Source organism: Equus asinus, chromosome 2, assembly GCF_041296235.1.
Source record: "Equus asinus isolate D_3611 breed Donkey chromosome 2, EquAss-T2T_v2, whole genome shotgun sequence".
NCBI classification, from domain to species: domain Eukaryota; kingdom Metazoa; phylum Chordata; class Mammalia; order Perissodactyla; family Equidae; genus Equus; species Equus asinus.
In genome coordinates, this window is record NC_091791.1 from 105,864,822 (window position 1) to 105,890,974 (window position 26,153).

Here is a 26,153-nt window from a genome sequence, read left to right on the forward strand (position 1 = left end):
ACAGAACCCTGGTCTCCGGACCCCTTGGTCAATCTCTGTTGATAGTAGCGTCTAAAGATGTATTATTGGGGCCGGTCCAGTGGTGTAGTGGTTAAGTTTGCTTGCTCCACTTTGACAGCCCAGGGTTTGCGGGTTCAGATCCCAGGCGCAGAACTGCACACCACTGCTCATCGAACCACGCTTTGGCAGCATCCCACATACAAAATAGAGGAAGATTGGCACAGATGTTAGCTCAGCCACACTCTTCCTCAAGCAAAAAAGAGGAGGAAGACAACAGATGTTAGCTCAGGGCCAATCTTCCTCACCAAAAAAAGAAAAAAAGGTATAAAGATGTATTATTGATGCAAAGAACTGAAAGAATATTTCTGTAACTTAATTTCTATACTTTGAGAGTATTCCACGGCAAAATTCAATAGTTTGCCATCCATAAAGAGAATAAAAAAGTGATTCTAGAAATACTGTAATTTACCAACTGGGTTTTTTTGTTTTTGTTTTTTTTAGGAACCTATGGATTTTTGTTTCTAAGTTTACAGAATTTGATGCTCGAAAATTACATAAGTTATACAAGATGGCCCATAAGAAAAGATCTCAAGAAGAGGAGGTAAAATACAAATTTAATCCTAATTCATACAAACAGAGATAAAAACCAGTTCTTCAGAAAAATTCCTTAATGACTGTTTTTCCCTGGGGAGAGGAGCATAGGTTCTTGGTGCTGGAGGGGTCGCTGGTTGTCTTCCCTTACTTTACAGATGGAGGCATGGGTCCAAGAGGGGTGAGGAAGCCCACCCGTGGCCTGTCCTGTCTTGCACAGTGTGCTCTGTCACCGTATCGACTGTGCAGTTTCTTAACATTCTTCACTGGTGGTCACACTAACATTCAGACCCGATGGTGAAATAGCCAGGTATTGGGACCAGCATTGAGATTCTGAGAAGGGGTTGTTACCCCGTGTTCTTCTGTCCTGGAATCGTTTATTCACCAGGCCTTTCCTTCTTCCATGAGTGCAGGTCTTAATTTTATCTTATAAATCTGGCTCCTGATGGGTAACAGGGTTGTGGGCAGAAAATACTTTTTCTGTTCTTTCTGGGCCATGTGTACTTGATGTCCTTCCAGCTTTTGTACGTAGGGTCCCAGCTGCTCACGTAAAGGAGCAAACATGAGAAGGTGCCCAGAAGTTGCCTCCCCTTTTCTGGTGTAGTGGGATGGACGCAGAAGTGACTTGGCTGACGCTGCAGGGGCAGTGTTCCGTGTGCAGTCATGTCCATTTGCAGATCTGCTGACTTGCCACATGGGCCATACCCAAATTAGCTGGTTAGGGCCCATCTGGGAACATTTATGACCTCTTCCACTAACACGTCAGCGCCACGAAGGCAGAGGTATTATGTCTCTCATCCCCTGCTGCATCCTCAGCTCCTGGGGTGGAGCTGGGCACAGGGCAGATGCTCAGAACTGTTTGTTGCATGAGCATGTCCTATCCCCAGCACTGTTTGGAGCATGGCATAGTACCCTCAAGTCGTTTATAATTGAATTCTATATGGAAGAATATGGTATGGCAGTAATATATAGGAATAATATTCTAATGTTGCTGAACGTTAGTGTGAACTTTAAGCATTATAAAAAGACTTGAAAGAATAGTCAGGAAAGGCCCCAGGAGGGAATGAAATAGTTGGGAAAAGGCCTTTAGGAAAGAGATAAAATTAAAATGAGCTTTTGAAGTTGGACATACGATATAAAGGGCTTCATTAGTCTCAGTACCAGAAGTTGGGTGAGTTGAATAACGAAAGTAGTGATCCCACTAGTGGGGGTGTACACTGTCACAACCTTTCTAGAGGACAGTTCAGGAAGATTTATCAACAGACTAAAACATACAATTCTCCTTCTAAGAATTTAGTTTAAAGAGATAATTAAGAGTTAAAACATGTTTATAGTGGAAATGACTTGACCATCCAAGAGTAAGAAATAGATTAAATAAGTCATGATATATCCATATCAGGGAGTATTATTCAACCATAAAAATAATGTTGTGGACATAAGTTCACATGAGAAGATTTGTACAATATATTAAGTGAAAAAAGAATACCAAATAATATTTTTGTTTAAAAATATATGTAGTATGTATGTGTAAACACGCACAAAGTGGCTTAGAAAGACATGGACCAAATTATTAACAGTGATTCCTTTGGTAGTGAGATTTTAGGTGACTTTGCCTTTTTTCTTTTTTTCTTACTGTATTTTCTGATGTTTCTATATCAAATACTTTACTTGTTTGGTAAAGAAATGGTGTTACTCAAACATTTAGATGTTTAGTTTGATGACTTTGGCATAGGAACTAGTTCCCACTGGACTGGTTGGGGGTTGTTTGTTCTAGTTAGCCTCAGAAAGTTGATGGCCCTGGTTTTACCTGGTCTAAGAGGAATGTCCGAGCATGCTGCCAGCATAGGCCCCTGTGCCACGCCCTGTGCGGTAACATCCAGCAGTCGTGTGCATGTGCTTACAGGTACTTGTCAGTGGAGGTTGGTTTTCTTGTAGTGGCCTAGTAGGTCAGAGCCTCGGCTGGAGCTCTGTGAGGCCGTTCATGCTGTGGGAGCTCAGTGGAAGTGATGAGCAGTTTTTGGTAAGAAGGTGGTAAATGGCAGATCAAAAGCCAAGAGGGACAAGAAGGAAATATTTAGAGATGATGACATTTATACTATTCTTGAGAATTCAGCCTGGGATCTTGAGAGTCTTTGGTTTCCTTTTATCTACAGGAGCAAAAAAAGAAAGATGACGTGACTGGTGGTAAGAAACCATTTCGACCAGAGGCCTCGGGCTCAAGCCGGGATTCCTTGATGTCTCAGTCCCATACCCCGCACACCCTTCACCCTCAGAAGCCTCATTTGCCTGCCTCCCATGGCCCACAGATGCATGGACACCCAAGAGATAACTACAATCACCCCAACAAGAGACACTTTAGTAATGCAGGTATGGCACTACGTGGAGTTTTTAAAAGAGGTACCAAAAGAAGAGTCATTTTATTTTCCAGACACAGCAGCTGGACCTTTGTGCTTTATTCTCTCCTCTCACTTTATTGTCCTCTTTTTTCTGAATGAGATAAAGCATGAGATAAACATTCCAAAAGGCTATTATTTCAACTTTAAGAAGAACATAGCCACCATAAACAAAAGACAAACGATAGACTGAGGCAAACAATTTACATTATATATGACAGTTAAATTGTTGAAACTGCTAATATTGAAAGAGCTCTTGTAAATTGATAACGAAAGGACACCCAAATAGAAAAATGGGCAAAGGTTAAGAATAGGGAATTCATATAGGAGAGGAGATTGAAATGGCCAGTGTGACAAGATAACCAACATTCCTATTAGGGAAATGTAAATTAGAGCAGCAAGGCAACCAGTTTTTTTCCCCTTTCAGATCAGCAAAAATTAAAATGTGAAATACACACAAATTGCTAAGTATAAGTTGCTACAATCTTTCCAGAAGGTAATCTGAAATATCTAAATACATAGGCCCTTTTGCTGGGAGTCTTTCCTGTCGAAATAAAAACACACATGTGTCTGAGGATACCATTCTAGCCTTATAATGTCAAAAAGCTAGAAATAACTTGAGTGTCCATTAATAAGAGAATGGTTAAGTGAATAATAGGACATTTGTACTGTATACTATTATCAGTTATTGAAAAGAATGAGTTAGCTTTATAGATTAAAAAAACTTGGAGGGAGGGGCTGGCCCTGTGGTGTAGGGTTAAGTTCACATGCTCTACTTTGGCGGCCTGGGGTTTGGAGGTTCAGATCCTGGGCATGGAGCTAGCGCCGTTCGTCAAGCCATGCTGTTATGGCCTCCCACATAAAATAGAGGAAGATTGGCAACAGATGTTAGCTCGGGGCTCATCTTCCTCACAAAAAAAAAAATCGGAGGGAAAAAGAGCAGCAGCAACAACAAAATCCGTATGTCTGCATGTTTGAATTTGTTTATTGAGGTGAAATTCACATCATAAACTTAACCATTTAAATGATCAATTTAGTGGCATTTAGTACATTCACAGTGTTGTGCAGCCACTACTTCTGTCTTGTCCCAAAACATTTCTGTCACTCCAAATGGAAATCCCAGACCCTTTAAGCGGTGTCTCCCTGTTACCCCCTTCCCTCAGCCCCTGCAGCCACCCATCTATACTCACTCTCTGGATTTATGTATTCTGGATGCTTCATATTAATGGAATCATAATATGTGTCTGACTTCTTTTAATTGGCGTAATATTTTCAAGGTTCATCCGTGTTGTAATGTGTCAATATTTCATTCCTTCATGTGTCTGAATGATATTTCATTGTATGGATACAGCACAGTTTTTTATCCATTCACCAGTTGATGGACGTTTGGGTTGTTTCTGCTTTTCGGCTGCTGTGAAGAATACTGCTGTGAAAATTTGTGTGCAAGTATAGAGTACCTATTTGCAATTCCTTTAGATATATACCCAGAAGTGGAATTGCGGGTCATGTGGTAATTCTATGTTTAACTTTTTGAGGAACCATCAAACTTTTTTCATAGTATATGTTTGAATAATATATTTGTATAAGATAGAGAAAGATGTGAAAATATACACACAATATCAGTTATTTTAGGACGGTAGGAATGGAGGGGAGATTGGAGGAAGGAAGTTAGTGTCTCCATCATCTGTTGCTTCCCTGGTTACAGTGAGCATGAATTACTTTTAAAGATAAAAGTTATAAGAATAAAGGAGAAAAACCATATAGAATAAAATCTAAAAAGTATGTAGTATATATAGAAGCAGAGTATAAGATTTTACAGTCAAATATTCCATAATAATCAGAATGAAGTATACATTCCTTCTAAACTTGAATTTTAGGATTTCCATTTGATTTAAAAAAAATACATTCTGGTCTTCTGGTAAAATTCTCAAGCATTTAGAAAGGTCAATTTTCTCCATCTTTTCCTCTCTTTTTGAACATACTAATTGTAGTTATTAAAAATCTTGCCTGTTAACTCCAATATCTGAATTATTGTGAGTCGTTTTCTGTTGTATGCTTGTTTTCTCTTGGCTTTCAGTCACATAGTCCTGTCTTTTGACGTGTCAAGTTATTTTTGATTAAATGAGGTACACTTTTTAAAAAAAATTGTAGAAGCTCCAAGTGATGTTAGCTTCTCCGAGAGAAATTCACCCTTTCCTCCCCGGGGCACCTCAGGTGGGAGGCAATCATCTTGATCTGGTCTGCCTCTGCTCCCCTGTTCCTGGGGTTTAGCTCCTCATAGTGCTCAACAAGGGCCTGTGGCATCCTCTGCCCCTCCCCTTGGCAGGTCTTAAACTCGAATCTTGGTTTTCTCGGTACCATGAGACGGTCCCCAACTGCTCTGCTCTTCAGGGGGTTTCAGCTTAGCTTTTTAAAAAGCCTTCTGCTTGAAGTTTCAGCAAATGTCCTAAGGGAAGACTGGCTGTGTGTTAGAAGTCCCTCAAGTCTACTATGTCCCTCTAGCCTTAAACGGTCCCCAAAGGCTCTGCTGGTGTCTTCCCTCCAGCAGTGGCCCTCTAGCCTGGGAAAAGCTCGGATTTTCATCCTTTCGCCTGTGCTCAGAATCACAGGTTTCCCCAGTGGCTGCAGAAGGCAACTCTTACCTCTTGGAGGTTTTCTGCTCTTCAGAGTCTTTTTCCCCTCTAGTCCTGATCGCTTTGGCTGTTCTTTGATGTCTTTAAACAGGTTATATTTTGTTTATCTGGCCTTTCTCATTGTTCTTGGCAGAGTGTGATTCTGTTGCAAACTACCTGGAAACAGAAGTTCCGTGTCTTTTCATCTTAAAAATCTAAATAGTTCAAAATTAATTGATCACTGTTTTGTTGAGGGCAGAAAAGGTAATCACTGTACAGGATGGTTGGGAAATGTTTCCATGTTCTTAGATCTAGTTATGTGAGTTGTACTGACTTTTTCCTGGATTAGACTAGTTTTGTGTTATTCATGTGATGTCACTGATTTTTATATTCTGATCCTTTGAAAGAACTCTTCTTATTGAGGTAACTGTAGTCTTTTATTTAAATCTTGGATTCCTCACCCATCCCCTTAATAGCTCAGTACTTCCTAACCAGTGACCTACCTCCTGGAGGGTTCTAGAAGAAAGAAAAGCACTGTTTGATTTCTCTGGAAGTAAATGACTTGGCTTGAGTTTTAAGCATCTTGACTATTCCACAGACATTGACACCCTGTTTGAAATCTTACTTTCCATTTGGTTTGAAGCCATCTTCAAGTGATCCTTTCATGTTGTGAAGGTGTCTCTTTTTGTTGTTATTTGTTAATTCTTAGTTGAATACTGAAACGTTTTTTACTTCTTGGTCCTCTGGCCTGATCCACCCTGGATCAGCAATGAATTTAAACCACTGTTGACTGTACATTATTTTAATGGTAGACATTTCTAAGCTACACAGGTTCCTTGATGGTATTATTCTTTGGATCTGTAGAAGAATGCTAGAAGACCAGCAAAATAAGTAGACGTTTATTTGGTGGTATATCTTTTGTCTTAACATAGTTGTAGATAGAAGATTGGATTTCTCATGAGGCCACGTAGTTCCTTCTGGTCAAGCCTCTGTACTAGTTTTGTAAGGCTGCCTGTAACAAAGTACCACAAGCTGGGTGGCCTAAAACACATCAGTTTATTCTGTCACAGTTCTAGAGGTCAGAAGTCTGAAATCGAGGTGTCCTCAGGGTTGGCTCCTGCTGGAGGCTCTGAGGGAGAATCTGTTCCGCGCCCCTCTCCTACCTTATAGTGGCTGCTAGCAACACTTTGTGTTCCTTGACTTGTGGCCACATCCCTCCAGTCTCTTCCTCCATCTCTACATGGCCCTCCTCTGTGTGTCTCTGTCGCAAGTTTCCCTCTGCATTTCTCTTAAAAGGATATCTGTCATTGGATTTAGGCCCAACCTGGATCTCAGATGACCTCCTCTCTAAATCCTTAATTATATCTGCAGAGACCCTATTTCCAAGTAAAGTCACACTCACATGTTCTGGGTGCACATGTATTTTGGGGGCCACAATTCAACCCACAATAGCCTCCATTCCTGAACGTCTGTGTTTTCACTGCCTTCTCTGATTCAAATAAGTGTGATTCTTCTCTTCAGGGCAAAACAGAGGCTATAGAAGCTAAGACAAATTTCAATTTGACCCTATCCTTGAGAGTTGGAATGCTGACCCAAATGCAGAGTTAGAGGAATCACTTTTTATAGGAGGAGATCCATTTTTTGGTCTAAGCTGAAGAAGAATAGAGTAGAATCAGTAGGGATAGTCCGGAAAGATTTTCAGAAACTAGGCACAGCTTATGGTACCAGCAGGTAAATAAACGTTAGACATGTAAACAGGATATTGTCTTGTGGCTGTGAAAATCAGCAGTGCTGTTTTCCAAATTAATGTTTGGTTTTGTTTTTTGAGTGAAATCTCATTTTAAAGGTCTGCCCTAGATTGGAAGGTAAACAGATATGGAAAATGAAGAGTAGTAGTTCTCAAGATTTTAGGAGAAAGGCAGTGAATTTTATTTTGCCTTAAAATTTGGGGGAAAGAATGTTAGGACTCATTATTGGTATGTTAACCACCAACAGAAAGGCCATGAAGGAGGAAATTAAATGTCTGTTTATAACATGTGTCAGCCTTTCAGTTTAAACTGTAGTGGACGTGAAATTTAGCCATTTCTTGCAGTCATGAGACCATTCTTTCCTTTCCTGCAGATCGAGGAGACTGGCAGAGGGAAAGAAAGTTCAGTTATGGTGGTGGCAACAACAATCCTCCGTGGGGTAGTGACAGGCACCATCAGTATGAGCAACACTGGTACAAGGACCACCATTATGGGGACCGGCGCCACATGGACGCCCACCGTTCTGGGAGCTACCGACCCAACAACCTTTCCAGAAAGAGACCTTATGACCAGTACAGCAGTGACCGAGACCACCGGGGACACAGAGATTATTATGACAGGTATGCAGAAGGCCCTGAGACAGCAGGAGCTGACTTCTGCCAGGAGATTTGTTGTTTGCAAAGGAGAGACAAGCAACCTAATACATTAATGTATTAATCTATCAAGTGCTCATTAAACATCTTCATGTGCCAGGCGTGGTCCCAGGTCTGATCTAACATTTCTGCCGTCAAGGCATCTTCATGATGTTGGGGAGGAGTCACGATGTAGACAGCCGATTGTGTGTGCGCTGCTTGGATGGTTGAAAGTAGGGATTTTTGAGTTTTTCCTGAGGGCTGGGGAAGAGGGAAGGCTGTTGCTTCTTGTTTTGGGCTCTAAAGAGCTAAGCAGAGGGAAACGGAATAGGCATCGGAGGCCCAGACCAAGGCTAGGGACCCAGGAAGGGATGCCTAAAAGATTAACAGATTGCATAGTGGGGGTCTTGAATGCCAAGTTATAGGTTTTAAGTTTTATTCTCTGGGTCATAGGGAGCCATTTGCAGTTTCATTATCTCAATTGTGCAGGAAAAGTTTTTGCCTTCCTCTGAGGAAATCTAGGGAAGTGGTAGCCATAAAATAGTAAAGTAAAGCAACCAGAATTGTTAAGCTGTGTGCTAGGCTCTCAGCCACACTAGGTTCAGGGATCCACGTGGATACCAGCCCACAATTTATGGGTCATAGACTTTTGAAGTTATACCCTCTCTATAGCTGTATAATATGATATGAAGGGCCAAGCTTTGAAGTTGTGAGAGTTAGCAAGTAGAAGAGGGCCTGAAGAGGTTTTACTTGTTCTTTCTAATTTGAAGACTTGGCTGTATTTTAACCTCATAGCAACTTTGGTTTTCCCTAACCATTTGACTAATGGTATGCTTTGTTTGGACTGCACTTTGAATTTAAAATAGGAAAATTTTGTATAAATATCTCAGTATTCTGCCTTCTTTTTGGAAGATCTGGTAACACCAGGCTGCACTGGCCCAGCATCTGTAGCCAAGTAGCAGCTGCCTCCTTTAGAACGGGTCTGTACCCCTCACCCCCGCCCTCCCGTATTGTCCAGTCAGGTTCCAGTGGACCCTGCATTCCTTTGTGGAGGTCTGTATTCCCTTTAGTATCATTTTTCTTCTGCCTGAAGGACTTTTGTTTTAGTGTGGGTCTGTTGGTGATAAGTTCTTTCCCTGTTTGTGTGTCTGAGAAAGTATTTTGCCTTCATTTATGAAAGATACTTTTGCTGGGTATAAATTTCTAGATTGACACTTTCTTTCAGTACTTTAAAGATGTTCCTCTTCTCTGTACTTGCATTGTCTCTGAAAGGTCCATCATCTCTATCTTTGTTCCTCTTTACAGGATGTGTCTTTTTTTCTTCATCTCTAGTTTTTAGCAATTTGATTATAAACAATGATCATTACTATCAAATTTGGAATTTTTTTTATGTTTATTTCTTCAAATATTTTTCTGTCCCCCAACTCTTGTCTCCTTTGAAGATTCTAATTATATCAGGCTGCTTGAATTTGATTGATAGCTCACTGGTACTCTGGTTTTGTGTGTTTGTTTTTTTGCTGAGGAAGATTAGCCCTGAGCTAACATCTGTGCCTGTCTTTCTCCACTTTATATACAGCATGGCAGATGAGCAGAGTAGGTCCATGCCAGGGATCCAAACCTGAGAACTCAGGCCACCAAAGCAGAGTTGTACGGAACTTGAACCACTTGGCCATGGGGTCAGCCCCTGTTTTGTTTTTTTTAAATTATGTTTTCTCTCTGTTGCATTTAGATAGTTTCTGTTGCTGTGTCTTCAAGTTCACTAATATTTTCCTTTTTAATGTCTACTCTCCCTTGAGGCTGAGGCCCATCCAGTATATTTTGCATTTCATACATTGTAGTTTTATCTCTAGAGAGTTGTATTTTGGCCTTTTTTCCCCCCTTAATTTAAATTCCCATGTCTCTATTTAACCTTTTGAAATCTGGAATACAGTTGAAAAATTGTTTTTATATCCTTGTCTACTCATTCTGTCATTTGGGTCAATTTCAGTTGATGTATTTATCTCCCTATTGTGGTCTTATTTTCCTGGTTCTTTGCATGCCTGGTAATTTCGGATTAGATACCTCGTTGTGCTGGATATTTTTGCATTCCTATAAATATTCTTGGGCTTTGTTGTAAGACACAGTCAGGTTACTTAGAAACAGTTTGATTCTTTCAGGTCTTGCTGTTGAGATTCGTTAGGCAGAACTGTCCGTTCCCCACCACCAAGGCGAGGATCCTCACTGTGCTCTGCCAGTGCCCCTGGGTCTTGAGGCTTTTTGGGATGGCTGGTGAGAATGGGCACTGTTCTGGCTCTGTGTGAGCACAGGGCACTTGGACCTCTACTCTCCTGGGTGATTCTTCCCCTGGCCTTCTGTAGTTTGCGCACATGTACACCCTGAATACTCAAGGGGGAACCCTCTGCATCCTAGTGGTGTGAAGTGGTATCTGATTGTAGTTTTGATTTGCATTGACATCTTTTCCTGTGCTTAGTGGCCCTTTGTATATCTTCTTTGGAGAACTGTTTATTCAAGTCCTTTGCCTGTTTTTGAATTGGATTGTTTGTCTTTTTGTTGCTGACTGGTACCAGTTCTCTTTCAATAGGATAATAAGCAGTTTACCATGGTCCTAAGAAAAAGATTTTAATATTCTTTGCATTGAGTCCATTTTTTAAATAATTTAATTAACCTTTCACGTATTGTTGAATATTTAGGTTGATTGTGAGTTACTGATAACTTACAGAATAATTTCTGTGGCTCTTCTCCTATGCTAGGTCAAGGAATATGAAAATGTTTCTAGATCTTGCCAGTTTTCCTAAAGGGAGTATGAGTTTGCGAAGCCATCAGTGATTCACACGTGTACTTGTTTCATTGCAGACTCGATGAGTCTCATGGTTATTTCATAGGATGTGTTTTGCCAATAGTATAAAAAAGCCCTTTGTTAGTACTTTCATTTTGTTTTTTTGATTCCTAGTAATGTAAGTATTTGCCCCTGAGTCCTTTGGAAGTGTCTTTCAATCTGAGTACATGAGGAGGAGCCCATGGGTGATAGAAAGGGGATGGGAATCTGGCTTTGGTCTTTTAGCTAATCCTTGCATCTCTGTTTCAGGCACCATCATGACTCCAAGCGGAGGAGATCCGATGAATTTAGGCCTCAAAATTACCACCAGCAGGATTTCCGACGAATGTCTGATCACCGCCCCCCCATGGGCTACCACGGCCAGGGACCCTCAGACCATTACCGCTCTTTCCACACAGACAAACTGGGGGAATATAAACAGCCCCTGCCCCCATTGCACCCTGCAGTCTCAGATCCTCGCTCGCCCCCTTCTCAGAAATCTCCTCACGATTCCAAGTCACCCCTGGATCATAGGTCTCCTTTGGAGAGATCACTAGAACAGAAAAACAACCCAGATTATAACTGGAATGTTCGGAAAACATAAAGGACAGCTCAGAAAGAAGAGGAGAGCAAAGAGTCATTAAGCACCTGGATATTTTTGGTCTGATCCAACAGGAGCCAGTTACCTAGACCAGTGAGTGGAGTTTCTGGACATGCTGCTGCTGGCAGCTCGCCGGCTGAAGGAGCACTTCAGGGAGGGGGAGGCCTTTTGGTCGGTCCAGCTTTGATTTGGGTCACCACTCCTGCACTTTGGCACCCCATCCCATTCCAGCCTGGATCTGGCCTCCCGCTTTGATGGGTGCTAGGAGGAAGAGGTGATTTTTTTTTTTATGTACCAGCTTCATGGGCCGTTTCCCTGATGGAGGAAGAAGGCATCTTAGAGTCATGAATGTTGTATTGCCAGGGTCACTGCACCCTGGACCTCGGTGCAGTGGTCTGGGAAGGCGTGTGTGTGAAGGCTGCTGGGACCTGCTGGACAGCGTGTGATTTGGTTCACTGTGATGTGACGGATGCTGCTGATGGAGGACGGGGCGTGGGGATGAGGGGGTGGGGTCTTGCATCATAGGACTTGAAGGGGAGCAGGTACACCCCTCGAATGTGTTCTTGGGAGAAATGACACTCGGGCCTCATTATGTGACATCCCTGGCACGGGGAGGGGGGATAGAGAGAGGGACACAATGGCCCCTTCCCTACCAACACTAATTTTCCCCACACTTTCTGCACATTTCAAAGGTTCGGTCTCCTGACTGGGCCTCCTTTGCCTCCTGTGCCGGGGACGTAGGGTCTGTGCAGCTGCCTTCTGAGTACTGTGAGTTAGGTGCCGCTGAGGTTGGCATGGGTCTTACTTGGTTGGGAGAGGGCTGAATGTGGGGGCAGGGTGGGGATAGGGAGGGGGTAGGGTGGCCCGGGAGCTGGAATCCCTGGTGGATTCCTGATTCCTGTGAGGAGAAGTAAAACTACAGGGCCTAGCGAGGAGGGGGAGTGGAGGCAGGCCTGCTGACCAGCTTGTTGCGGGCATGTGCCAGGAGTGGGTGCTGGTGCCAGTGGTGAAAGGTGTCCCAGTGTGGGGTTTGGTGGTGCCAGCATTGGGGGAGCGCTCAGTGTTGTTTAGGGCAGCATCTGCAGCTGCATCGTAGTTCCTCTTGCATGGCTTAAAGAAGTCGATGACAGCATCACAGGTCTCCTGACCCTCATGTGGTGGGTTCCTGTGGTGAACAGCTTTCCGCGGCTAGTTGAAGACCATTAGAATTGAACTCAGTTTCTTTTAGAATGAGATCAAGTAAACTATAGACCTAAGTTAAATTTTTCCCACAATAGGAAGCATCCAACGACAGGGTGACTGCGCTGCAGACAGTAGAGTCATACTAGAGTTGCATTGCATTGGGACTGGGGGCAAGTTGGTTGCATCAGTTAAAGCAGGCTCCTTTCCTCCTTCTGATTCTGGGGCCTTCCGTTTTATCCATTTTGAACACAGCCTGCCAGTATTGTTAGCATATCCGAAGGCCTCTCTAGCTGGAGACAGAATAACCGACTTGAACATACAGTGTGCCTCTAAGTGTCCAGGCTCAGAGCTGGTGAAAACCCTTCTGTTGGGCATACAGAGTGTTAAACTCCCTGAACTAACCTGTGAGGACCTCGTAAAATCATTATCACTTACTTGCTGGTATCCTGGGCACCACCATTAATGCCTTTCCCAAAAAACTCCCCTCTAGTGAGGTGGCTGTGGTGTCAGGGCCGTTGCTGCTTGCTGCACAGCATCCTGGGGCTGGCCAGTGCTGGGTTCCAGACGAGAGTCTGGGTCCTCACAGCTCGTGTTGGCAGCTCAGTGGGGCCGCTGCCTTCTTATTTATCTCCTCATGGTACATGGGGCTGTTCACCTGGGGCTTCTGGCACGCATGCAGTGGGGCAAAGCCCACAGGACTGCATGGGAGCCTCCTGGCCACAGTCCTCCCCCGAGGACGTGCTATGACTGCTGAGGGGCAGAAGGTAGGAAATTACGTCTCTGCTTTGGCCACCACCAGTTTAGCTTCTGGCTGACAGTACTGACACTACTCCAGGCCAAAGAGGAGGGCTAGGCTGGCTGGCCGGGTGCTTGAGCGATGGGGTGAGGGCAGGCAGGAATGAGCCCAGCACGGCTTCCCCTGTGGAAGTCAGTACGCGTGCTCTGGGGGCGCGGCGTTTCCTTTCAGTCAGAGCAGTAACTGGAGGCCCTGCTTTTGGAAACTCATCAAGGTTTTTTCTCTGAACTCATTGATAGGAGATGTGAGTTATTCCCAAAGATGTCTCATTATAAGGAAAAAGGAACTTCCTTTTGTTCACATTCAGGACTTTTAGTGCCATATAATGTAGCAAAAGGCGATATCAGCCAGATCAGTGTTAAATTGATTGTGAAAGTACAGTATCCCCGTAACAGCATCTCTTTTAGGTATTGAAGTATGTTTGAAGAGTGGGTTGGGAGAAAGGCATTTCCTCATTAATCTAAATCAGTATGAATACTGTATGCTTCTATCAAAACCAGAAATTTGCACAGGTAGAAATTCTCTCACTTGGGGATGGGAGAAGCTGCCCCAAGAATCTGTGAGGAAGGTATTCCATGGAGCATAGCTTTGAGAGGCGTAGATATTGGGTAGAAATAGCAGGGGTTGAGGAAGTGGGAGGTGGGGTAGCATCACCTACAAGCTGGAGATAAGCGAGGATTAACATGGGGTACCACAGCCTGGAGGAGGACTCGGTGACCCCCAGGCCGGTCTCCACTGGCTTTCAGAGCCAGCTAGAGAGGAACAGCCCGGCTCTCCGCCAAGCCCCTTCTCACGGCCCCTGGGCTCCCTCTTCTTTTAGTCATTCCTTACGCGCCCTTCGACAGGAAAGCAGAACGCTTCTCACATCCCGCTGCAGACCTTCTAGCCTGATGTCTGAAAGCTGCATCAGGACGCGTGGCGCACATGCAGTTCAGTCGTTTATTCACGCCGTGACACCGAAGCCGTGCAGACCAAACCCGCCGGCAGCAGGGGTGCTGGCCGGGCTGGCACCGGGGGTCTGCTGGCTGATCTGAGAGCTGCCGTGTCGGGCAAGGAGAGCCAGGCAGAGGGTCCAGGCTGCTTTAGTCCATCTGCGTCCCACTCGTTTGGGGACAGGTGGTTTTTCTTTATTGTAAAATTGTGGACTTTTAAAACCTGTTGACTAAACAGTAATTAATTTATATTTGTGAAAAATGCCACTGTCCTAGTGATTTCTGATGTAAATAATGTTGTTTATATAGTATGTATTAAATTTTCCTACATTGTAAAACTGCCGTACTTTTGACTCTTGTATATGGAAAGTGTCGCTAAGGATCTTCCGAATCGGGTGGACACGTTGCCTTGCATCGGTGTGAACTGTGGCGGCTCGTCTCCCCTCCCTTGGTTGCTGGGTCATCAGGATTTTTGACGGCTTGTGAAAGGGAGCCCTTTAAGATTGCATGTTTTCCCTGCGCAGCACAGGTTGTGGTGTTGGGCTCGGGACTCTGCGCTGCAGGCGTCTAAGATTCTTCCTGAGTAGCTGAGGTGATGGGGCCAGCCCAGCAGCGCCAGCCCAGAGCCCAGGTCCCTGCACCTGATGAGATGACATGGAGGAGCTGCAGCGTGGAGGAGCAGGGCCGCCCTCATTCCCCGTGTTGGTTGTGCCAGGGAGGGTCCTGGGAGACCTGGAAGGTGCACCTGAATACCAGCGCCCGTCCAGACGGGGCCCCGCAGCCCCATCTCCCAGAGGAAGTGAAAACACCACGTCTGCAGGCCTGCTGCCTTGAGGGTAATTTAACAGTCGGGTCACATATTCTTGAAGGGGGAGGAGGGTTTTATAATGGAAACACTGACAAATGTTAACTCGAGCAATTTGGCACAGCGCAGACCCAGCTCCTGCGAGGCCCAGACAGAGGAAGGGTGGCACAGCCCGCAGGCGGAGAGCCGTCTGAATAGCAGTTGGAGAAGTTTGCCAGACCCCAGGGGTTTTACTAATACTTAAGTGGCTTTGAAACCAAACTCCCATCTTTGCGAAGCTCTTAACTCTCTATGCCAAATAAACCTATGTGTTGCTCAGAGTTGAGGGGTTAACTCCCGTGACTGTCAGCCTGGGAGCTGTGGCTGCAGGCGTTCCCGCTCTGCCAGCCTGTGGCGGAAGGGGCGCCCGGGGGTTTCAGGGCAGGTCGTTCTTGAGTAAAAGACTCAAGGAAGAGCTGAGGGTTCTTGCTGCGATAAACTCAACTCACGATCATGTTGCGACCCACAGCTCGGCTGGAAGAGCTTTGGGAAACTTTAAGAACAAGTGCTGCAGTAATCAGCTTATTACGATTTACAATAGCAACGAGGCTTCTCAACTGCCTGCTGCCAAGACGCCTGCCTTTTACTGGAAGAAGCCGGCGCTGGCCCCTCCCTCCTCCCTGGCTGGGCCTGCCTGTCTGGCATCGAGGCAAGTCCTCCTCAATTAGCGCCAGCAGAAAGGTCACTTAGTGAAACACAAGGCCCTGCGGTTTGCCAGACCAGTCGGCCCCAGCTTCCAGCCTGTGGCTCTTAAAGGAGCAGGACTGGGTTGGCCCTAGAGGCCTTGTCGTAACCAAAGCCCCGTACAGGCCCTTTCCATCACCTTTTGAGGTTGGAAACCCACTGGGTCCGTGTCACTTCCCAACCTTCCTCTAGTATTTGTTGTGAATTGAAGAAGAGACACAGCTTGTCTGAATAAAAGCTCCTGGGGCCGGCCCAGTGGTTAGGTTCGCACGTTCTGCTTTGGCAGCCCAGGGTTTGCCAGTTCGGATCCCAGGTGCAGACATGGCACCGCTTGGCAAGCCATGCTGTGTTAGGTGTCCCACATATAAAGTAGAGGAAGATGGGCACGGATGTTGGCTCAGGGCCAGTCTACTCAGCAAAAAAGAGGATTGGCGGCAGATGTTAGCTCAGGGCTGATCTTCCTCACAAAAAAATAGATAAAAGCTCCTTATCCTCTAGAAACCATTGCTGCTGCAGGGGCCGTGCCCTAGGTTGACATCTGGGGATTTCCTGGTCAGTGCTCTGGCCACGTGACCTGCATTGTGTGGGAACATGAACAAGTCTGTGACCTATAGGCTTCTCATCTCAAAGATGAGCAGAGTGATAACCCACTTTTTGGGGCCAGAGCTGCCCCGTGGAGGGTTCCCCTGTCCTTTTGTTCTTAACGTCTTTCGTGCCCTGAGGGGATTGTCATTCCTAAAGTGCAGTCTGCAGTCCTGCTGACCACCTACACCGAGGTGGCCTTGCGGGGCCTGGATGGTCTAAAGGGGCCAGGCAGCAAAGTCATGCGTTGCCTCCATTTGGTTCCTCCTTGTGTGCAATGGGGCAGCCAGCCTTGTCATCTGCAAATGAAGGAGGCAGCTTCTAGAGTTAACGGGGGTCTTACGTGAGAGCTCACACAGTGGAAAAGGAAAAGGTTTGTAAGCACTAAGGGCTGCCTGGGGAGGAGACAGTGTTTGGCAGTCCTTGGCTGGGAGGGGCGGGTCCTGGAGGTTGGGGTACCTAGGACAGAACTTGCCCGGCTTGGGGGGCAGGCCCGGCTTAGCATTACGCCCCAGCAGCCCTCACCCCAGAGCCAGCAAGGCAATCAGAGCTGCCCTCCTCGAGCCCAGCTCACCAGGGGAACCCCGGGAGGGGCTCTGCAAAGCCTGTGCTGGGGAGCATAAAGGCCCAGGAGGGACTGGAACCATCTAAACACAGAGACAGGCTCCTTCAGGGAGCTCACAGTCTCCTGGGGGAGACGCAGCTGGGACTTCACAGTTGTGAGAGAGCAAGTTTTCCCTTGACCAAGATCTGGCCATTCCTGTGGGCCGGGCCTGCTCCAGGAGCTGGGGAAACACCCACGGGGAAGCAGAAGGACGAGGCCCCTGCCTCTTTGAACTGACGTTCTAGCTAGGGGGCCTGTGGAGGCAGACGCTAGATGAGCAAACAGAGGACAAAAGGTCACATAAGCACAAAGGAGACCAGCCTGGAGGCAGGTAGAGGGATTGGGTGCTCGTAGCGGAGCCCTGGGGTAGGGTCAGGGCAGGCGCGAGGACCAGCAGGAGGGCGTGGCTCTGGGAGGTGAGCAGACCGGGCTTGAACCCACTGGCATTCTTTGCTTTTCAGGGCCTCCACCACAAAACATGGATGATGGGAGCCCCTTGCCAGGCTGTGGCGGGTGAGGGAGGTCACAGACGTCACGTATGTGGTGGTCTCTGCCTCTGTCGATACCCTCAGAGGGCGATGTTGAGACATCCTGAGGCGCTGAAGAGCTGCCTGTTGGAGTCTTGCCAACCCAGGTGGGGCCTCATGGTGTTTGGAGGATCAGCAGCCTCTGTTCTCTGAGGCCCTGAGTGAACATGGCTCTAGAACCATCCTGCAGAGGGCAGCAGATTTCCACAAATAGCCTGCCTCGCGGCCAGCACCTCATCCCAACCCCAGGGAAGGCTCAGCCGTCACTTCCCCATCCCTGCGGCCTTCTGCTCTTGGCTGCAGAGCCCGTGAGGGAGCCCCCAACACACCCCAGGAGACATGGAGCTGCCTTTGCCCTGCAGGAAGGGTGACACAGAGACGTGAGGAGGAGAGGGGCACAGGCAGCAGGGAGAGGGGGCAGTGCTGAGCAGCCATGGCCCGGCCTCCTCAGGGGCCTCAGCCCCCCAGGGCGCGAGGGCAGCCTCTGCTACACCGTCACCTCCAGCTGTTACTCAGGGACGCACAGGCTCCTGCCCCCTCTCTCCTCCAGCATCCTGAGCCACAAGGCCCAGGCCTCACTCTGCTGCTCCCCATGACCCTCCCCTGAATGCCAAGCTCCCCGGTTTGAGTCCAAGGTCCCTCTGGGACTTGCGCCTACTGGCAATCCTGAACTCTTCCTCCGTGAGCCCCGCGCCTGCAGCCAGCCCAAACTGCTCTTGCAGCCTCGGACGTCAGAGGCTGCTGTTCCTCCGTCCTGCTCCATCGCTTCCAGCTGCCTGCTGAAGCTTGTTCATCTTCAAGATTCAGTTCAAGCTTGGTTTCCTCTGAGCAGCCTTCTTTGACCCTGCTGTTCCCATTCCCATTCCTGTCCCTTCCCTGTGCCCACAGATGCCATCAGAGCCCCTGGCACACTCTAGTGCCCCCACGTTGTCACAGCTGTCTCCCCCAGCGGATAGGGGCTCATTTTGATGAACATTTTAAAAATCAATTTAAGCAAATCCTGGGTCATCCGAAGCGCAGGAGGAACCCAGGACTTTGGGGTTGCATTGGGGCCGAGGGGTCAGTGCTCCGTACCAGGGTGGACGAGGGCATACTCCAATGGGTTTCACAGGCGCTGAAGAGTGAAAAGCAGAGGCGGACAGAGGGAGTCACTGCTGAGCGCTGACAACCACTGGCTGAGCTGGACAGAGCCTGAGCTGGGACAGCCCACCTTTGTCACCTGGACGGGGCCCATTCCATGTCTGCAAAGCAACGTCACCCTTCACTTTAAATGGATGCCATCTGTTTGAATTCTATTGGTTCTGTAGTTTTATTTGAGCTTAATTAGTAAATTGTCTTGATTTTATTGTCAGAAGGAGCTATAATAACAAAGAGGTTATACCTACCCTCAGGAATTAGAAAATTCGCTCCAGCCCTGCAGGGCCTGGAGAAATACTGGTCCCTAGAAGGGTCTGTGTGTCATGCATATTCCCAGGTTGTAGATGAGGACGCTCAGATGCAGCGTGTGACTGGCTCAAGGTCAGAGAACTGGCAAGTGAGCAGCGTGAGGACCAGCGCTCTGCCGGTTCCCCCGGCCATTCCGCCCGCCCTTCCCTGCTCTGCTTATACCACATGTCACTTGTGCATCGCCTGCCTCTCACCCCAGAAGTCAGTCCCTGAAGGGGGGGCACGTTCACGTACTGTGATCACTGCTATATCCACAACACCAAGCACAGGGCTGGGCATGAAATAAACAAACGTGTCCTCCAGATCTAGACCATGACTGGACACATGGGGATGCTCTTACAGACGATTGTGCAAGGAAGGGAGGGAGGGAGAGAAAAGGAAGAGAGGAATGACTCTCATTGCTGTGTCAGATCAACACAAGGGACACCCAGGGGAGAAGGCCATGGGCACTTGCCTTAGGGGGATTCAAAGGGAAGGATGTGTCAACTAAACAAGGCAGATGCTGCAGTTGTCCTGCAGTGCCCAGGGGAGAGGGGCCTGGCCCTGCACACCTTGGTATTTGGCTCCTAGTGGTCCAGGCCCCCAGCCTTGACCTGAGGGCCACCCAGAGGCCCTGCTCGCAAGCCCCTCTGAGGGAGCCTGGGCTTTGGGTCCACTGAACTTCAGGAAGGACGTGGCTGGAAGGGGGCTCTGCCATGATAAATCAGTACTTGATCAAATGCTTGGCAGGGTGCCCTGCACACGGCAGATGTCCAAAAAATGTGGCTGTCATTGGCTGTGGTGACTCCAGTCTCCATGGCCGTGGGAGTGAGGTCCATGCCAGCTGGATCACGTTTGGGATTGCTAAGAAGGATTGTCCTCGATCTGGGAAAGTTGATGGCGGCCCCTGGACCAGTGACCCAACCGAGAACCCTCTGGTGGCCCTGGGCCATCTCTTCCTGCAACCCTGAGCCTCTTGGGTTGACTCCACCCCTCCTTTGGGTTCTCTGAGCCCCTTCTCGGCCCTCGCAGGAGGAGCAGGTCGGTGGTGTGGTATCATCTGGAAACTAGGGCAATGGATTCCACCTTCTAGGGTTATTGTGAAAATTGTCAGAGCAATTGCAAGACTCAGGGCAGACTCAGATGTAGTCATTTACTGCGAGGGAGGTGCTGTCATTGTCCCCTCATGGCTGAGACAACTGAGTCCAAGAGTGATCACAACTCACCCCCGTCACACTGTCTGCCGGTGACAGAGCTGGGGTCCTGGGCCAGGTCTGGTCCTGGAGCCTGGCTTTTCCCTCTGCGCAGGAGTCCCCCTGCCCACGCCACTGCCCACCCCTGGCCATGCAGGCCCATCAAACCCAAGGTCACTCCCCCCAGGTGAGGGCTTGGCCTTGGGCAGTGGGGGCTGTCCAGGGGATCTGGTGCCTGCATGCATACAGGCTTTCTAGCGTGCCTCAAAGTCAAATTTCTATTTCAGTGCTCCAAACCCCCTCCTCCTGGGGTATTCCCAGGCTCAGTAAGTGGCACCACGGTTTACGCAGATGTTCAACCTCACCTCTAGAGGCAACATCTTGGTCTCTTCTCAAATTCTCTTACTCCCCAAACACTGTCGGCTCCACCTTCATACTGAACCCCGAAGCTGATCATTCAGATCACCTTTGGCACTGCCACCGCCATCCCACTTCCAACTGGCTTTATGCCATAGCCCCGACTGCCTCTTTCTCCCTGGATGGTCCCCACTCTGCTCTATTCAGCAGCTGGAATGATTCCTTTAAAACGCAAGGCAGGCACATCACTCCCAGGCTCAAAGCCTGCTAATGGCTTCCTATGGCAACCGGCGCAAAACAGCGAGCTCTCCCCGTGGGCGAGGCCTGCCGTCTCCGGCAGCTCTCTGGCCTTTCCTTGGACCCTACTCCAACCACTCGCTGCCGACCTGTCACATCGCTTCCTGCTGCCCCGTAAAGTCTCTGGGCTGCTGCCGTGCCCTCACTGTTCTCTCTGCCTAGAATACTCTCCCAGATGTTTGAGTGGCTCATTCCCAAAACTCACACAGGTGAGCTGCTCAGAGGTCCCCCTGGCTCCCCCCAGAGATAAAAGCTCCTCCCCACCCTCCCCCAATCCAGGGTGCGGCTCACTCGGAGCCTCTAACCGCTTGACCCTTTCCTCCAGGTTGCTTTCTGTCACCATGGGACATTCAATGACATAACTGCTCGTTTACTGACGCGTCTCCCCAATAAGAATGCAAGATGGTCTCTGTGGATCTCTGCTGTATTCCTGCAGCACGAGTGACCACGAAAGAGTTACCGAATGAGCAAATGATTGCACTCACAATTGCAAACGCAGCGGATCGCCACTTTCGGTGGCCTCCCTGCGCCGTGCCAGGCCCGTGTGCGCGGCCGTTTACGAGAGTTAGCTCACTGTATTTCTAAAACGACCACGGGAGGTAGGTCCTCATAATTCCCTTTTACAAATAAGGAATCTAAGGCTCAGAAAATCCAAGGGAGACCACACAGCTAGCGACGGGCAGAGCCAGTCGAGATGCCAAGTCGGCCCGCCGCCCGAGACCCGGTGCCACCCCCTGCTCCACGCTGCTCGCTGGCATTGCCCCGAGGTGCCCCACTCCTGCCTGGCTCGGACGCGTCTCTGCCCAAGCGTTCTGGTAATTATTTCCATCCCAGAATTTGCCCCCTTCATTATCAATGACCCTCATTATGCATTTGTGTTTAATAGGCCTTTCTCGCTTGTCTTCAATCCTCACAAATTCTGGGTCGCCAACAACACCTCCAAGAGTCCTGCCACGCAGCAGTGCATGGGGACGGGGCGAGAGGCAGGGCCACACCTCTGTCGCTAATGCATTTTCCTCCAGGCTGACCGGCCTCAAGGACGCTGGCACGGGGCAGCCTCTGCTCCAAACCCACCCTGGGACAAGACGAGCCGCTCCTGGGAAGCGTTCAGCAAAAGGCTGTGTTCCACATTCATGATGAAATGCAAATTTCCATGTTCAGGAGGGCCACTAGTCGCTTGCAAAAGAATTCCAGCTGGTTAAATTTAGGGGATTGAACAAATTCCAAACCAAGAATATTTTTCTGGCAAGTGCCAGAGCAATTTCATCGGATGGTGAACGGGAGATTTTTTTTCCTCCTGTGTGCCCTCGCCTCTCAATAATCTCTTCTTCTGCGCTGGCTGAGGCCCGAGGGCTCTGCTCTCTCCTGTGCCCCAGCTGTGAGTTCCTTATTTCATCCCAGTTACTGCTGATGGTGGGAGCCCTGTTGTACGGGACAGTTGGGGCAACTGGGTAAGATGTGTGGGTTTGTTGCACCGTCTTTGTCCCTTCTAGTCTGGTTCCCTCTTCCCAAAGCCCAGACTCCCAGGTTCTCTCTGGGAGCCTGTGTAAGGCTCTAGAAAATTCTTTTGGGCCTTCCTCTTTCAGCTTGGGACTGGTGTAACTGCTCAGTCTTTAGGTTCCTCCCCTTGTTCCCCTTTGGTTCGCTTCCCTCCCAAGCTTCCAGAGTCTGTGTGGCCCTCTCCCCTCTCCTCCTTCCCACCATCTCACGCAGCCCCCCTTGCTTTGGGATAATAACACCACCAACACTGGACACTCACTATGTGCCAGGCCCTGTCCCAAGTATTTTATAGGAATTAACTCACTGAATCTCCAAACCACCCTATGTGATAGGAACTCCCCATTTTACAGAGGAGGGAACGGAGGCTCAGAGAGGTTAAGTGATTTGCCCAAGGTCACACAGCTAGGAAAGTGGAGAAGCTGGGATGTGGCCTGGCTTAACTGCACTGCTATTCTGTCTCATGGTATTTAATGCTAAGAGCAGGAACTTGGGGGCAAAACAGACCCAGGTGTACACCTGGGCCCTGCTCTTGCGAAGGAACCCTAGGCAAGTCAGCTCATCGCTGAGTCTCCTTTTCTTCATCTGTAAAATGGGTATGAATTTATTCCTCATTGGGTAGTTTTCAAGGATGAAATGTGATGGCAGCCAGCAGCGAACCAGCCCCAAGCAAGCCTTCTGATGTGCATGGCAGCCCCCTCTAAGCTGCCATCACTCTTTCCCCAGGTGTGTGAGGAGGGGGACCCTTGGGGAGGGTGGCAGCGACAGTCCCAGGTCTGGGGCTCCTAGACTGACGGTGGCAGCTGAGACACAGTGATCCTGGATCTCAAGCCGGTCCACCCAACCTTCAGAGGGCGTTTTATGTCCTTCCCCGCAAAATGGCCATTTGTGTGCATGCTCTGCTCCAGCTTTGCCAGAGCAAGGACCCTGGACCCCTCACGCCCCAAAGGCAGCCCACCTTAAGGAGAAAAAGTAATTTTAGAGAAGCAGGGGGCTTAGGCTGTTAAATTGCTACGTCTTCCGCACACGTTCACAACACTCATACATACACTCGCACACACGCCAGCTGCCTCCCCAGATACACATGCTGTAAGGGGACACCCACCAGCGAAGTCACCTCTCCACCCTCAAAGGAACCGAAGTCTGTGCAGAAAACAAACTCCAACACGCAGTCCAAAAGAAAATAACAAAACAAAAAAAACCCAAACTTTACTTGCATTTAGCCATTAATAAATAATTTACAGTATGTACACGCAGTGACACCCCACACAGGTCGCAGACACAAGGACACAGTGAGGGGTCCCCACTTCCAAGCAGAATGCGGTCAAACACAACCAAAATAAAGTGCTTCACTTTTTACTTCCAACAGAGGGACCATCTAAAAACCAGCAGGGGCCTTGCCCCACCAGCCCACCCACCGGGGTCTGGCAGAGAGAGGGGACCTCTTGGAGGGGGAGGCGGGGACACGTCCACAGCCTCCTGGGCCAGTGTATGAGAGGTCCCTGGGGAACAGCAGAGGGGCTGCCGCGGGTGCCAACGGGTGGGTGGGGACAGGGCGGGGCTGTGGGGCCTCGCCGCACCTTTGGGAGCGGAGCCCAGTCTCGTGTTGGTCCCTGGGTTCTCTGGAACAGCAGCAGAGGCGGGACCGGTCCAGGGCTCCTCCGACAGATGCGTGGCCCAGGCTCCCCGCAGCAAGTGTCTTTTGGCTGTGTGGCCACGGGGCTCAAGGGAAGGGACGGGACGGAGGAGACCCTGCAAGGGATGCTCAGGGCCAAGAGGCCTTCCAGATCTGCTCCTCTTCCCAGAATGCAGACCTGGGCAGATGTGGCAGGCAGCACGTCTTGGGGGGGGGGGGGGACGGGGGGAAGGCAGGGCAGGGGAGGAGAGAACAGAGGATCAGGGCAGGCCAGCTGGCCCTATCCACTGGGTCTCCTGCCCACGCGCTGCGGCCCAAGCTCCCTGGCCAGGGGCTCTTGTCATCTGCTGGAGAGGCAGGAACAGAAATCGAGGGGTAGTTCTCTGTTTAGACATTTAGAAACAAGGACTTGACTTCCTACGCACAGTGGGGAATGGGCACCAGGGGGAGGGGCCAGAAAAGGACATCTGAGCCCACGAGGGGCATAACTAAGAGCACCTGCCAACACGTATGGTCCCCAGCCGCGGGGCTCCGGCGCAGGGGCTGGTGACCGGTCTGGAGCCCGTGCCCACAGCAGCCAGGGCGCACATGGGGGTCTCCCCTCGGCTCACGGGGAGGCCACAGGCAGGAGGGCACCCGGAGGACACCCCCTTGTGGCCAAAGGGGTATATGAATTTGCTAAAGATGCCGAGCATCACCCCGGGGGAGAGGAGCTCTGCCTGGGGGGCCCGCCTTGCGGATGCCTCGGCCCCGCCGGCTTAGTGTGTGCGAGTGTGCTCGTGTGAGAGTGTGTGCGTGCGGCGGGCGCAGGCGGCCCCCGAGTGCGCGTGCAGCAGTCGCCGGGCCTGGTTCAGTGCATTAGGGGCGGGAGGAGCCGACTCTGGCCTCTCCCAGTGTCTCCGGCGGGGCGGGGCGTCGGCCTGAGGGGCTCTGGTGTGCACATTCACACCGCAGGGCGGGCGGAGGGGCGCAGCGCCCCCTCCCACAGCTCTACTATCACAAACATCACAGAACCAGTCACCACAACCGTGTCACGGGCCCTTGAGAGGGCGGGGCGCTGCCCCACGCCCCCAGCCCTTGCCAGCAGACAGCCCGAGGCAGCTCTGAGGTAGCTGTCCCACAGCCCCCGGCTCTGACCCCTGCAGAGACCCGCGGGCCATCGGGCGGCCGCTGGGGACAGGCAGCGCCTCGCTCTGCGCCCTAGGCGGCCATGGCCTCCAGGAGCCCCGGGAGCATGGGGAGGAGCAGGAGGCTGCCCAGGAGGGGCCTGGGGGCCGGGGATAGCCCCGCAGCGGCCGCGCGGTCTGGCGGCTCCTGAGTCCTCTCATAGAGATGCAGTCGGTCCTTGTTAGAGTGGAGCATCTTCACGTCCTCCAAGGCGTAGTAGGCCGCCAGCGTGAAGTTCACGTCCCCCGTGGTGAGCAGGTCGAAGACACAGGCCTGGTAGTAGAGATCCTCCACGGGCAGCTTTTCCTTGCACTTGGCCGCGGCCGTCTCGTACGGGAAGGTGTCCGGGGCCGCGGGTGCCGGGCTGGCGGCCGCCTGCCTGCGGGTGCCGGGGCCCTCGGCGTTGGCGCGGAAGGCCTGGAAGTCGATCTGCTGGTTGAGGGGGCAGCCCCGCAGGCAGAGGTAGAGGCCCTGGCTGTCCCGGTCCTCCACGGCGTTGACCACCTCCTCGGGCATGCGCACTGCGAAAGTCAGGTAGCGGCCCACCTGGCGCACCACGATGGTGGTGCCGATGTACTTGGCCTGGATCTCCACGTGCTGGCCCGACACCTTCTCCGTGATCTTCAGGCTATTGGCCCCGTGCTTGTCCCCGCCGTTCTTGGAGCCATCGGCAAAGGCGGCCGGGAGCTCGTCCATCTCGGCCTGGTACACCTTCTGGTCCACACACTCCTGGAAGTTCTTGAAGATGATGGTGAGCTGCGTGTGGGGAAGGCGGCAGAGAGAGGGGGTTAGGCAGTGCTGGCGGCTGCAGGGGGAGAAGGCCAGCCCCATCTTAGGATGCTCTGGACTGAGAGCAGGGGATGGGGGAGCCCCCAGGATGCCCCAGACCACCCCTTCCCCATTTTGATCACTGTTCAGTTCCATCTGCACTATTACTATTAAAGAAAAACTATTAATGTTTTTCTTTAAAACAACTTGCTTTTTTACTTAACAATAAACCGACTTCGTGGAACTGTAGATCACGACCCTAACTAGAAA

General features: G+C 49.7%; 2 protein-coding genes across 9 annotated transcripts in view; one reads left to right on the top strand and one right to left on the bottom strand.

The window, feature by feature from the left end:
- Positions 1–14,640, top strand: part of CHD2 (chromodomain helicase DNA binding protein 2) — a 112,976-nt gene extending 98,336 nt beyond the window's left edge. For all 7 annotated transcript variants that reach the window (XM_014842513.3, XM_070495920.1, XM_070495930.1 and 4 more), the window contains 4 exons: positions 502–601; positions 2,745–2,958; positions 7,718–7,964; positions 11,062–14,640. In XM_014842513.3, the coding sequence (XP_014697999.1) occupies positions 502–601; positions 2,745–2,958; positions 7,718–7,964; positions 11,062–11,395 (895 nt within the window). In that variant the 3' untranslated portion in view covers positions 11,396–14,640. The remainder of the gene's footprint in view (positions 1–501; positions 602–2,744; positions 2,959–7,717; positions 7,965–11,061) is intronic.
- Positions 14,641–23,490: 8,850 nt separating this feature from the next.
- Positions 23,491–26,153, bottom strand: part of RGMA (repulsive guidance molecule BMP co-receptor a) — a 43,775-nt gene continuing 41,112 nt past the window's right edge. For both annotated transcript variants that reach the window (XM_070495974.1, XM_014842511.3), the window contains one exon: positions 23,491–25,871. In XM_070495974.1, the coding sequence (XP_070352075.1) occupies positions 25,149–25,871 (723 nt within the window). In that variant the 3' untranslated portion in view covers positions 23,491–25,148. The remainder of the gene's footprint in view (positions 25,872–26,153) is intronic.